The sequence below is a fragment of the Erithacus rubecula genome (genome assembly GCF_903797595.1).
Source record: "Erithacus rubecula genome assembly, chromosome: 8".
NCBI classification, from domain to species: Eukaryota; Metazoa; Chordata; class Aves; order Passeriformes; family Muscicapidae; genus Erithacus; species Erithacus rubecula.
In genome coordinates, this window is record NC_136659.1 from 29,125,456 (window position 1) to 29,140,057 (window position 14,602).

The 14,602-nt window shown below is 35.8% G+C and overlaps 1 protein-coding gene across 1 annotated transcript in view; it reads left to right on the forward strand.

Moving 5' to 3' along the window:
• CCDC93 (CCC complex scaffolding subunit CCDC93) overlaps positions 1 to 14,602 on the forward strand; it is a 31,437-nt gene that overhangs the window by 3,045 nt on the left and 13,790 nt on the right. Inside the window, exons 3-11 of the mRNA XM_079310527.1 lie at positions 5 to 99; positions 2,643 to 2,754; positions 5,238 to 5,336; positions 6,399 to 6,455; positions 8,139 to 8,239; positions 9,319 to 9,358; positions 10,773 to 10,865; positions 11,337 to 11,387; positions 12,322 to 12,408. Of these exons, the coding sequence (XP_079166653.1) occupies positions 5 to 99; positions 2,643 to 2,754; positions 5,238 to 5,336; positions 6,399 to 6,455; positions 8,139 to 8,239; positions 9,319 to 9,358; positions 10,773 to 10,865; positions 11,337 to 11,387; positions 12,322 to 12,408 (735 nt within the window). The remainder of the gene's footprint in view (positions 1 to 4; positions 100 to 2,642; positions 2,755 to 5,237; positions 5,337 to 6,398; positions 6,456 to 8,138; positions 8,240 to 9,318; positions 9,359 to 10,772; positions 10,866 to 11,336; positions 11,388 to 12,321; positions 12,409 to 14,602) is intronic.

Below are 14,602 nucleotides of genomic sequence, written 5' to 3' on the forward strand. Positions count from 1 at the left end.
CCAGGTGGTGGGAGGCATGACATGGTGTATCACTACCTGCAGCTTTGATATCGACGTGGATTTGTTATTTCAGGAAAACTCTACTATTGGCCAAAAAATGTAAGTTGATTAAATGGTTGATTCAATTTTTCTTCTCCTTCTTAGCAAATAAAAAGTGGGCACGGAGGGGGAAGTTATGTGTTGTGTTTCTAAAAGAGAATTTTAGTTCAAATTTCCTGCTTTTGAGGAGTTTTTTTGCAAAACACTGCACAGGTTTCTGGGTTTCTCAGACTGTAGCTCCAAACATTCTAAATTCAGAAAGAAGCTTATTTCAAGAAAGGCAGGGCTATTCCCCTTGGGCTGCCATGTTCCTATATCTCTGCTAAGCACTGAAAGCATTTATGTGGCTCCACACTGAAGTGAGTGGGGAACTGATCCAGATTAAAATACAAGAAAAAACCCAAAAAAACCGAAATCCAAAAAATTGAGGGTTTTTTGGAAGGAAAAAAAAAAGAAATAGTTTTAACATGAATGAATTCCTGGATCCAGTTGTCTGTGCAGCTGTACAGATGCTTGTGCTGGCACAAGGGGATGATGCAGAGGCCAAAGCAAAGGGCAGAGGGAAACCACAATGCTGGAAACTGGAGTGCAACATTAGAAGACCTTCCCTAAGTTCCCTGTGTCTGCAGTTCTGTTGTGTAAATAACCTCTGACTCCCTTTTCTGGTTCTGGGTTGGAATTGTAGGCATCAGCAAACAGAATTTAAAGCATGTGACTGCTGCCAAAATAGTTACCTGCCCCAGACTGAGGAGGAGGATTTCCTTCCTCAGGGTGACCCAATGAGAACATTTTGTTTTGATTCATTTCTTATGCATGGAATTTGCTCATAAGCCAGCTAATTCCTGTACCAGGGAGGTTATAGACATTGTTTATGCTGGGAAAGGGAACACATTCTAAACTCCATTATTTCTTTATGTGTATCTGTGATAAAAGAGGCATAATTTAAATTTGCAGCTAATAAGATTAGCCTGACAAGTTACAGTGGCACAAAGAGACTTATTTACTCAGTGTAGTTAAAAAGAACATATTTCTGTATTTTCTTGAAAGTGATAGAGCATTGGCAGGGCTTTTCAAAATAAATATTTGTGGGTTTTGCAATTGTATTTGGAGACACTCAAATCATCACAGATAACTAACTACATAAAACATTGCTAAGTCAAAGAACTAAGCAAAGACTAGGAATGAAAATGGTGGTGGTAGTTTTTTTGTCTTTTTATCCTTGAGAACAACAGGGTAGGAAGTAGTTAAGTTGTTCTCAAAATATTCTGATTGGATGCAAAACTGGCAAAACAAAAACCAGGCTCCTCTCCCAGAACAACAACAATGATTTATTTGTAAATCTAAAGTCTTCAGAATCATAGGAGCATAGAGTGTTTTGATGTCCATGTAATGTTTGTGTTGGTAGAGGCTCAGGGCACTTCTGGTGTTTTCAAGATAAAGGAAAGTTAAACTGTGTTTTCTCAGTATTGTTCCAAAAGGATGGTGTTACACCATTGTGATGGTGTCCTGTTATTTAATTGCTGGCCTGAATAGGCATAATAGACATAGAAAACATACATAAATAGACATAGAAACATACATTAAAAGAGGATCTTGCATCTATTGGATAAACAGCTTTTGTTTTAATTGCATTTGCTTTGATTGTGCTTCACTTCCCTTTAGAAAGTAAACTGTTTCAGGCTCTATTCCCAGATTGTAGTAATATCTCACATCTCTTGATCCCCTTTTGTTCTTCCAGGATCTTAGTTGTCCTTTTGGACAATATTAAATACCATTGAGATCAGTACTGGAAAAGTTAAATTTTTTCCTTCATGGGGAAATAACTTTGGTTTTCCAAGTAAAGTTTTCATCCTCAGTAGTTACACCTGCTTTAAAAATGTACTTGCCAACACTGACAGCAAAAAAAAAAAAAAAAGTCTTGCCCTAAAATTAGGTATTCAGTGGAAACAGGCTGAATTTCTTGCAGATGGATCCCTTGTGGCAGGGTAATCCTTACACTTAACCAGCTCTTACTGAGCTCTAGAATGAGATTGCTGCCAGGAAATTCACTTCTGGTCACTTGAAAAGTATGTGAAGTGTACTGTGTATTATTAGCCTTTAAGTGCAGTATGTATTTAAATTAATAAAGTTTCAGGAGTAACATCAAGATATATTTTGAGAGTTCTGCTAAATAAAGTTTTAAGTCCTTATATTTGATTCTGGACTTCTTGGAGTCCACATCTCTTACTTAACCTTGCTTTTTTTAAAGCTACTGTCTCTTCATGTTGGATGTACACTGTGACATGCTAAGATGTTTGTAGGTGTATCTAATATGGGTATTTTATCTGTCCAGACATGCAGATCTTGAAATTTTCTGTTATAGTTAAAAGCATTTCCAAGGTAAGATGGGCTGTAAGTGGGGTTTAATCACCTCTTTCACAGACTGGTGACATAAATAGTGCCTGTAAAAGCTGTTTTGTAAATGAGATTGATTGCTTTTCATTATATATAGTGAAAGTCGCTAGAAGGAATCTTTGAACTACTGTGTTTGCAAAAATAACCTGTAATTTACAAAAGAAAATTGTAGCATGTATATATCTATGTTTTTGTTGTTTTTATAATAGTGCCTTAACTGAAAAAATCGTGTCAGTATTACCAAAAATGAAATGTCCACATCGTTTGGAACCACATCAGATCCAGGGGCTGGATTTCATTCATATATTTCCTGTTGTACAGGTAATAATTTCATGGTGTATTGATACTTTGCTGAAAAAGGCCATAAAATTTGCATAAAAAATAGAACAAAGCTTTGTATTATTGTTTGGCTCTTTATTTAACTTTGGAGTAAATAAGCACAGAGAAGTTATTTGAATTAATGTTTCTAAAGAATGAATTGACATTATGAATGATAGAATTTTTAAGTATTGTTTAATCCACATTTAGAAAGTATGCAAAATAAACTCTGAATTATTTGCAATGGAGTCAGACTGTGCCTATTGTGGATTGCCTGCTTAAAGAAACCAAAGTTTAATCTTGTTGTGGAATCTGATAGTCTGCTTTGGCAGACTAGGAAACAGAACAAATACCTTACAGTCTGTGTTTAAGTTTATGGAGTAAGTTATGCAGATAGAATCAGAAGGATATGAATAAGGCAAAAGCCACTGGGATCATTTCTTTAAGCATAATTCATCCTTATTTCCTATTGCTTAAAAACTGTGCTCTGACAAGTGATCCTCTTACTGTGTGTTTGTTGAACCACTAACTCACCATGTGCATTGTTCTCAAGTGTATTAAGATTTAAGCTAACTCTTGATGTGTTCCAGGTACATGTGGTATTTTGAGAATCCTTGGAATGTTGTTATCATTTTTTTATTTTTCTTTTATCTACCCATGGGGAGGTATCTTTGACAGATAGGGAAAATGAAAACAGTTAAGCAAGCTTCTTTTCCATTGTATATCTCCTTACCTCATGCCTGTGAAGGAATTTATCAAGTAAGAATTGCATCTAAATTTCAGTTTGTAAGAATTGAGGAAAACTTCCTGGTGCTCTTTCCTGTTATCTTTTAGTTGGAGGCTTCTGAGGAAAGCCACACTTAACTGCAGTCCCCACAGAACATTCTGTGGCATCTTACACAGCTTTCAGGCTGTGATGATGCTGCTTAAGTTGGAAAGTTTGTATCTTGCTAATATTAGTTTTTGCTTCTCAACCCTTATTTCCTACACAGAAAAAAACATAAAATTCAACCCAGGTGAGTTTCTTGCCCTGGTCACTTGATGGCAATGAATAGTTACATTTATCAAACACAAGGTTTCTTTCATAAGAAATTTATAAGAAATTGTTTCTGTAAAAGAGAAATTGTTTCTGTAAAAACATAGCACTTCTTTTCTTTCACCTGTTTTATCCCAAATCCTGGTTTGGGTTATGACTTCTGGAAAGGAGAAATATTAATTCTAAACAGGGAGGAAATCTGCTTCTGAGTTTCCCCAGGAGCAGTGACTCAGTATTTGTAGCTGGCCAGTAGGTGGTAGAGCTGACCCATGCTTGGTGATGAAGTCTTCTTGATGGGTTTAGGTTTTTTTTGTATGTAGAGGATCTTTGTTTAAAAATTCTGTCAGTGAAGTTCTGCCTGCTTCACATTCTGCAGGTTCCTCATTTCATCCCAGCCAAGACAGGCTTTCAAGAAAACTCACTAGTGTCACCAGAGTACTGTGTTCTGAAGCAGGCCATGCAAAATATAAAATGCTGACTATGCCATGTAGGAATCACATATTTGATAATGGCACTTTTTTCAATGCCCTGTTAAACTCAAGATTGCACTTGCTCTTTGTAAGTCTCAAATCAGTTTCCAAATAATACAGAAGTTTGCTCTTAAACTTGGCATTGTATCCCATTAGCTCTTGCACTTGTGCATGAATTTAGATGGATCCTTCCCTACAGGAAGAAATTAGGCTGAGCTGGCTCACTGCCACAGGCTGTAGCAGAACTTTAAAAAAAATTTAAAGTCTAACAAATATTCCACTGAGCAGAAATGTCATTGTTCTTCCTAATAAATTCTGCATATGATCACAGGCAAAAGTATGTACACAGTTTTGTGTTGAGATGTGCTTGGTAATTAATAATCTTCATTTTCATCTCTTGTCATCATGTTCCCCTCACTTTCCAGGGGTTCATGATTATAGCACAGGAAACAGTTGCTGGTTCTGACTTGGATCCCACAATTGATCTCATCTCTTCTTTGACCTCCTGCACAGGCTGTCAACAGCCTGCAAGATTTATCTTTGCCAACACTGTTTAAAATGTACTTCAATATTTTGTGGCTTTTTGTGTGGTCTTATAAATGTCAGAAGAAGCCTTTTTTCTTGCACAGGCATGTGGTTCTTCATGAACACTTCATAGGATTGAAGATACATCTTTTCATGGTGGAGCTGTAGTCTTTTAAACCAGTAGGAGAATTTCATAGAAGGGACATATGCACAGAAGCAGAAGAAATGTTTATAAAGTAGCAACTGTTTTGATAAGTTTATAAAGTAGCAATAGTGACACATTTGCTTAGAATTAGGCCAAAGAGTTGCCATGTTTACAAATAAATCACATATTCTTGTTTCTGTGCTTAAAAATATGCTTTTAGCTTTTATCATGTGTTAAAAGATTAGACAGTAGTTTGGTGCTTGCTACTATTATTCTTTTGTTTTCAGCTGATACAATTTTTTTTTTTCAGTGGCTGGTGAAACGTGCAATAGAAACAAGGGAAGAAATGGGGGATTATGTCCGTTCTTACTCTATATCACAGTTTCAAAAAACTCACAGGCTGCCAGAGGTAAGATCAAGGCACTTCTTGTTTCTGTTATGTGTCAGATGTTCAGTTGCAGTACCAGCCTCACAGCTCTGAAATCTGCACACTTTTTCCAGAGTTGCTTTTGCCATTGTTTTATGAATGAGTCCTGAAGCAATCCCCTACAAAATTATCTGGGAAAAATTGAAGCATTGTTGTGACAGAAATTTTGCATATTCTGGTTAACTTTTGCCTAATGATTGCCTTAATTTTTCTGCCATGTACTTGTATCATTCAAGCTGTTCAGAAACACCCAGCATGCTGTGGAAAAAACAATGTAGCTAAGTGAGAATTAATATGCTGTTAATACTCTGTAATTTGGGGTTTCTTTGAGAGTGCTGTAATGTAGCTCTTGTCTTCCTGTATCCAAACCCCAAAATTTGTTTTTGAAAACTAGGTTTGTAAAAAATTTTTTCAAAAACTGAACTGTTCTTCAACAATGTGATGAAGTTTCCTTGGTAGAGCAGGAGAGATTGAATGAGCTTGGATATGTGCCTGTAGTGCAAAGCCATCAGTTCTGTTCATACATATCACAAGGCAATTCCATTTTTAATATCTGGAACCCAAGTTTTGTCCCCTAGTAACAGCATTAAAAGTAGATGTCCCTAGTATTAGGATAGACAGATTTTATTAACTTGAGGTGGTTTTGATTTTGATTTTTTTACAAATTATTATCTTCAATGCTTAGAAACTAAAATAATAGTAGAGGAAAGTTCTTTTTTCCACATCAAGTCTATTCCAGCTTAATTTCTTAATAGTTTAATAAGGCTTGGAGATCCCAGTAGTGGGCTGGATTGCTTTTGTGTCAGGTGCTGCCTAAGCAGAGAGCAGCCAGGTTTCTGATCTGGACATCTGGAGCTTTAATGACCTATTTCCCATCTGAAGGCAGAAGCAAAATCTTTTCTGTTACAGCAAATCACTAACATTTCACCAAATGATTGGGAAACTCAGAAACTGTTGACAGGTTTGTTTCACAGAATCATTAGAATGTGTGAGATGTAGTCACCATTCCTGGTATTTTTAATTAACTCCACTAATGTCTTTCAGGATGAAGAATTCATGCAAAGAAAAGAGAAGGCACTCAAAACAGTTACTGATATCTTTGTAAGTATGTTAGATTTCTTTTTTTTATGACCTGGAGGTGGCTAATTCTGTTTTATGCAGCCGGTCCTGGGTCTTCTCAAAAGAAGATCCCAGTTAAGTTACATGTTGATCTTCATTCTTGAAACAAGTCTTAGATGAGCTCTGTCAGGATCATGTCTTCTACAGCTGGCACCTGATCTTAACAAAAGATTAGTTCATGAGATCTTATGGCATTTAGGCATGAGTGCAGTGTAAATCACATAAAATGAGTTGTCAAGGCAGAATGTGCACAAGCTTTCCTATCTATCCACAGGAGCTGTCAGGAGGAGAAGGTGGCCATTAGATGAGGGTTCTTTGGCAGGTCACCTTTAAATCATTGTGCATTGGGGTTGGAAGAGAAATCCACTCTCCTAAAAGAGGATCAGCAAGTGTGAAAGTTTAGTGAGTTGTGTGAATTAATTATTGTAACTCATATAAGGACCTACACTTTTTCCTCAAGGGGACAGTGCACTGAGATTCATGGTGATGATCTCAAGGTTGGAAAAGGGAATGTTCAATATCAGTGATGGTCATTGGAATAAGGACTGCTGCTACTGGAAGGTGCTGGCTGGTGAACTGAGCTTGTCTTGCAGTGGTTTTCTTCAACCACTCAATTGCCTGCTGCCAAGACTAATGTTTATAGTGTGATGCCTGCACTACATATAGCACAGGTATAAAAGAGAATGTCATCACAAAAGCTGTAATTATTTTTGACTTACATTGCCTCTTTTTACATGTGAAAGTCCATTTAGTGTGAGGAGGGAGATACTTGGTCGTAAAAAGCTTTTTTTGTGTGACAGTCAAAAGTGTAACAAGATTGAATAGCTGCAAGCAAAGATGACAGAAATTAAGATTATAAATGAAATAAAAATTGCAAAGGGCAACCAACAGGTTCAGTAGAAGCCTGCCAAGGAATGTTGTCAGTTTTCACTTGTTTGAAATCTCCACTTTGGGATTACATCTTTGAAAAAGATGGGAAGCCATTTCAGTAGTGTTATGGTACAGAAGTTGTTTGTTGAAAATAATAGTTTGTGTGGTACAGAAAACCAAATCAAAAAGGAAATGTTCTCTCTTTTGTTTTTAAATTGAAAGCAGCTCTATCAGTGCAAAATAATAATTGTGAATTCTTGTTTTATTTGATGGATTGGATTACACTTGCATAGCAGGAGATTAAAGTCATTTGACTACCAAACATCTTGTATGGCTTTTGTTCCTTAAATTGCAATAAAATCTCCTTTAATTCCATTGTAACATGTGATCATTGAATAAGTAATAATTGCATGTAATTATGAGATTTTAAAAATAGAATTAACTCACAAAGAATGTAGCATTTCTAGACACTGGCATTAGCCAAATCATTTTAACAGGTGTTGATGTGTTACCTTTTACTCTTCTTTCAAACATGACAGAGGAGGTGGTTGAGGCCTTGTTTCTTGTTAAATACTCATTTATAATGTTTGTTAAACTTAGATAATTTCTATAGTAAATTGCTTAGAAATTAATTCAGTAAGGTTTTATAATGTAATTCCAAAAAGAGAAAATGAAGCATGTTTATTTGGGTAAGTATATTGAGTTGGAAAGCCAACATACATCACTTCAGATAACAATTCCACATTTATTTTAGAAACCCTTTTACAAGCTCTGAGCTCATTCACTGTCTTGCAGGAGGTTTACAAACCCCAGAGAAAATACAAACGTCAGACAGGAGCTGAGGAACTGCTGGATGAGGAATCAAAGGTTCATTCTACACTTCTGGAATATGGCAGGTGAAAGGCTTCATTTAACTCTCTCTGGGTTTTATAGTGTGTATTACAAGCAGTACAGATAAAATGTGGATTGTAGTAAGTTTTTCCTACTACAGAATTGAACTATTTCAGATTTACTCCTGTTTAGTTTCAGATTTTGTTTCCTTACCCTGTAAATTCCCTGGGGACTGGACAGTCCTCATATTTGTGAGCCATATTTTGTACAATGGGCTACCAGGTTTTATGCTCCTTCTAGAATGTGTTTTTTTTAATATACTTGTTTTTTTTTTAAATGGCTTAAATTCATCATCCTTCCAGGTAGTGTGTATCAATCAATATTGGTTTTTTGCAAGCAATCTACTGAAAATTGGGTGAAAAAGGACCTGCAGTTGCTGTTGCTTCTTTTTCTAGTTCTCATGTGGTTGCTACATCAGAGGGCTGAATCATGATTGAATGTTTTGTCTTCTCACTTTCCTGCAAAATTTCATTCAGAGACAAAGTTACCAAGGTGTTCACTTTTCCATTATCTCTGAAAGTCCCTCTGGTCTACTGAGAGCTCTCCAAACATATAGAAATGAAATTACAGAGCTTCTATTTCTAGTTTCTATTTCCAGTTTTCTTTTCATAGTTTAGTGGTAAGAACATCTTGTCTGCTGTCTGAGCTCTTAATACTTAACTAGTGCAGATGACATCTGAATTCCATTTTGGATCTTCTGGGGCTTCTTTTCCCCCAAAGCCATAGATTTTTTGATTATTTCTCTCACTGTTTTGAGTACTTTCCTTTTAACAGTAACATGGACTTTGGTGTAATAGCTCAGGAATAACTTTCAAATGGCATTGCTTTTTCCTTTCATGAGCTTTACACAACAGTGTTTTATGGAAAGTCAAGATTTGCAAATCTTGCTAGAATGAATATGGAATATTCAAATGATGGATGTGAGTCCATTCTGTAAATATAATCCAGTACCTGCTTATTTAGATAATTTGAAACATTTCAAAACTAATTGATCCTGGCTCTTTGTGCATATATTACACTGAAAATTTTGGAAGTTATAAACAACAGTATTTTTCCTCCATTTGTTCTTTTATTGTTCTTTTAGGAGATACGGATTTAGCAGACAAGCAGGAAAAACAGAACAGGTAAAAATATATTCATTTAAAATTCTTAAATTGTGGGAAGAACTGTGTTGTTGAAGTGTTACTGCCCTAAGTCTTGAATACAGCTGAATAAGCAGCTGTAACTGCTATTATTAACAGATCTTAAAAATGGCTAATTGGAACTAAAAATTTGCATGCCATGAAAGGTGGAATTGGTTACCCTTTTTAAAGGATTTCCTTCATCTCTGTCACAGATCACATTTTGCAAACTTTTTTTTTGTTGTTGTTATTTAGAAGAAAGAAGGTTTGGGCATTGTTTGTTTTGGATTGACTTTTACTGTTAGGTAATGACATGTCTTTTCTGTTTAATATGTTTTAACTGAGTGTTCCATAATGTAATCATTAAAAGGCTTTTCTTTTTCAAGAACCATTCAGTTTGGTAAGAAATATTGTAGAAATTTATTACAAACCACTTTGTTTAATGTGATGGAGAAACCTGATGCCATAAATAAGTCATTGTCCTTCTTGAAAATTAGCATCCTTGCTGTGCTTTTGATGATTGTGGAATCTTAAAATGTCCATAAAATGCAGGGTACCTGCAGTTTTATTATTTCGGTGCAGATATTAATTTGTCTACAAGTTTTTATTACAGACAGAGATAATGAAGATAATGCATTAAATATGTCATGGACTCAACAATATATTGAGTAGATTAAAGCTGCTCTTCTTCATTATCTTAATACTCCACATACAAATGTCACATTACATTTTTTATAAGTAGAGATATTTCCCAATCTAGGCATGCCTGTTTTCCCCTCAGAGTAACCACTAGTCATGTTTATGGAGTTCATTTTTTTTACTTTAAAAATTCTGTTGCCTTTGGAACGTTGTATATTAGATGTTCATCATGATTGTTGTGGAAACTGAGTCTCCAGTAAGGCAGAAGTGGGCAGTGAAATGTGTTAGTGGTGCAGTAGGGTGACCTAGAAATTGAGTCTGACTGTTCCCAATTCTCTTTACTTCAGTGGTACAAATTCTTCTCACTGAACCAGGCATGTTTGCACTTTTTATGTTGTATGTTTGTTAGACCAATGTTAAGTTGCAAAAGTGATTTATGTAGAAAAAAATTCATTCTTGTCCTGTGTAGTAGGCATCATATTCTGGGTTGTCTCCTGAGGTTGGCAGCTCTCAGAAGGCTGTGGAATAAGGAATCCTTGGACCAGATAAGTCCATAGGAAACCTGAGTCACAGTTGAAACAGTTGGAATACTTGTGAGAAATCAGGAAGGCTTACATTTCAGTTGGCATGATTTGGAGGGTGAGGATGCTGAAATCCAGTAGCTGAAATGTATTCATATAAATAGAACAGCTACATTCCAGTTTTCTCCATGATGTCTTTCTTTACACTTTAGAATATTGGAACTAGGTATAATAATGTCTTGATTTTTCTTTAAAAGGCTGAAGATAAAAAAGCAGTGCTACCTCCAGGGCTTGCAGCAGCAGGGAAGGCTGAGCCTTGTGATGAAGTTGACCTTCAGGCTGCTGAAGAGGTGAGCCCCAGGCACAGGAGGCATGGGAGTTACTACCTGGGGGTGGGGAGAGCAGCAATTTTGCCTGCTCAGTTGTTCTCCAAAAGAAGGGAAATTTCCATGGTGAGTTGAAGTGAGAGTTGCTTCCCATGGGAAGAGCCTGAAATTGATGCACAAAATTAATGCTTGTTGATTTTTAATACCCAAAACCTCTTTTTTTTTTTTTTTTTTTTTTTTTTCTTGAATCAGAGCATTTTTAAGAGGTCAATTTTTGGTTGACAGTGGGACCTGAATAATCTGAATGAATACTTACTGTTAGAAAAAATTTTCCTTAAATTTGGCAGCTTTAGCCACCTCCTCTTTTCACAAGCTTACTGCCATGTTTTAAAATACACATTATATGATACTAATTATAGTATGTGTCCCTGACAGAAAAATAGCTAAATGATAGAAGTTAAATTGTTATGTATAATTCTTCATGTTCTGCTCTAGCTTCGCATTAAAACTCTGATGACTGGAATGGCTGCAATGGCAACAGAAGAGGTCAGTGCATTCAAACTTTGTTTAAATTATGGTTGATTATGGTAATTATTCTAAAAATGAGGCTGCTGATTCAGATCTGAAGTCTTGGAATGATTGTGTTGAAATTTTCATAAGGAGAGTGCATAAGAATTAGGAAGACAGTAAATTTTATAAGGCTTATTAGTTCATCATGTGCCTTGAAATGATGATGATAATATAAATAAATGCCTCTTTCAAATGGTTTCTACAAGAATTTCAGGGGAAAGGCATCACTCAGCAGCTATCCAAGATGCACTATCTTACTTTCCATCTTGTGAAGTTATTCAGAGGATTACTGGGGAGAGTGCTGGAAAACTGTGCCTTTCATGTTTCTTTTCAAAGCACTTATAAAAAACCAACAACATTAGTCTAAGACAGAAAATAATGGATATGTATCTTAATTCATTGTATTTAATATTATAATGGAACTTGCAGTATGTTCTTTGATTTCTGGGTGACAGGACTGGCAGTAAATTCAGTTGTTAACCATTGTTTCTATATATGCTGAAGTCATGAAGGAAAAGGTAATAATTAGTCTAGTCCCTGAGTTGATTGACATGCTTTCTACTGAAATCCATTGTAGAATTCAGTTCTGTTTGAAAACTGATTTTATACATGCATGCATTTTAAAGGTGAATTCTTGCACATACCTGCATGCTTAGAGATTTATTAGCCAAATGCAAAATTCAGTATAAAGAAAAGTTTCTGAAATACAAATAAAAATTTGCTCAAAAGATTTAAGTGAGAAATTTCTATCAGCAAAATTATGATTGGGGGGGTGGAATTTTCCTGGACTTTTCTTACGATTTTTACTCCTTATGCAAATTTCTGTTTAAAATTAGAACTTATTGGAAACTGTCATATAGAAGTACAAGGCAGTTCCAAAACTCCAAGCATTTCCTTGATACAATTGCAGGGCAAACTGACAGCGAGCACAGTTGGCCAGATTGTTGGACTCCAGTCAGATGAGATCAAGCAAATTGTGTCTGAATATGCTGAGAAGGTAAGTGTGTTACCTGAGTGGGTTTAACCACCTGGTGTTTGATAGTTTGTTAATTTAGGCTTTAAGCTGCCACTTCATTGCCATGATTCTCTTGAAACTCACTTTTTATTACATGCTGTGGGCAGCAGTACAGCCAGAGTTCAGGAAAGTGTTTTAAAAAGACTTAAACATACCCAGGCTTTTAGTGTGATAGTACATATCCCTGAATTGCATTTGTGACCTGCCCAAATGCTTTCATGAATGAGGAGGGGCCTGAGTTGTATCTGTTCCAGCTAGAGGCCTAAATTGTTGGTATGCTTTAAAATGGAAAAGTCTAGGCATCCTCCACCCAGATTTTCAAATGTTTGCCCTGGACTCCAGTTCTCAGCATGCCCTGGATCTCAAGTTTTGAGTCTTATCCAATCAAACCCAAACCTTTGTTGCTTTGAGAAGTCAAAGCAATTAAATGCTCCAGTTGCTGTGTTCAGCTGTGATTGTTTTTTGCAGTAATGTGAAAAGAAAATCTGGCTCTTCAAGCAATTAATGCATACAATACATCACTGCCACATATGAGTTATAGGTTGTTCTTACTTGTCCAATAGTCTTCTCATATTTCTTCCTTTTTGTTGACACACTTGAGGTATAGAGCTTTCCCATTTTGGAGATAAACCCTATAGCTCAACAGCAAATTCTTGCCCTTTCTTTATTTTAAAAGATTGGAAAAGCAGAAGCCCAAGGGTCATATTTCAATGTTACATTTCTTCTGTTCTGAGAGAAGGGAGCAGGACCTTGACTATTATAGTAGAACAATGATTAATACTCTGAAAAGTAAGAACTGATTCAAGTCATACCAAAACCAGATCACTTTTCAAATCTATGGGATGTGATAAAAAAAATAGAATTTCTGTGCACGTATGCATGCACCAGGAGAAGAATTAAGGATGTTATCAAAGAGTTTATAGAAGCATCAGCAATGTTTGGATATAATTCTAATAGTCTTAGCCCCAGGCTGGTAATTGGACACAGCCTGAGAAACAGAGCAGTGCTTATTTGTCTTAATAGAACCCACAAGCCCAGTGAAGATACCTGATAAGCCAAATTCTAGCTCTGATGTTGCCATGGGCCAGGACCTTTCTTACAAGAGGTATTTTTGCAGAAGATCAGTGCTTGTGATTTTCTGCATTTGCCCCTCCATTCTGCTGCCATGTTTACCTGCTGAGTGAACTGGAGGAGAGATTGTAATGTCATTCCTCACCTTCTAAAAATACTGGCAGGAAATTATTATCAAGTAGCAAATTGATCATCTTTAAACAGTCAGAGACATTGATGGTACTTTCTTATTTTCAAAAAGCAAGCTGTAAAGTTCATGTCTTGAAATAGGATCTACTTTTTTTTAATGCCAAAGCTGTACTATATGGATTTTTACTGTTTTTGCAAATATCAGTCTCAAACTGGTTTAGCTCATGTTTCTTTTGCATTTACATTTTTCTCCATTTATATCTTTAAGAGGATAAATGTGTGGTGAGAAGGATGAGGTTTTGCATTGCATAAAATGATGAAGGAATGTGATTTGACTAAATAATGTGAGGAGTAAGACTGAGTGTGTATTTTTTGAGTAATTTAGGGTCACAGGTGTTCCTTAGAGGCACTTCTTCCTTCCCTAACAAAAGGAAAGAAAGCCTGAGAACTATTGAGTTAAGCCATCAGAATTGGTATTTTTTTTTTGCTGTGGATATAAAAACATAACAGATCATTATGCTGCTCTTCAATATGAATAAGAGAAAATGGAGAGGAGGAAGACAGGTTTTGCCTCTTATTTTCATTTAAAATTGAACTGCTTACCCATCTGCCTAGAGTGGAACCAGGAGCAAATATGAGTGAAGAGTATATCACACTTCTTGTAGCATTTTAGCTGATTATGCACTGTAGCAGTTGTCAACATTTGGTAATTATTCAAAAAGCACTTAGTATTGAAGTCTTTGACAGGCTGTAAATTAGCACTTGAGGTACTTGAAAATTAACTGGTTTTCTAATGAAATATTGGAAAATGGATTAAGTGAAAAAAAGAAGTCTAAGTGCATGAGACAAATTACCAAAACAGGTGGATTTAAGTATTAAAGACTTTCAAAAGGTACAAATAATTTTTAGGCAAATAATCCCTTAGAGATCAAGTTACTGCTGTTTTTAATAATTCTTTTGTCTACTGCAAATATAC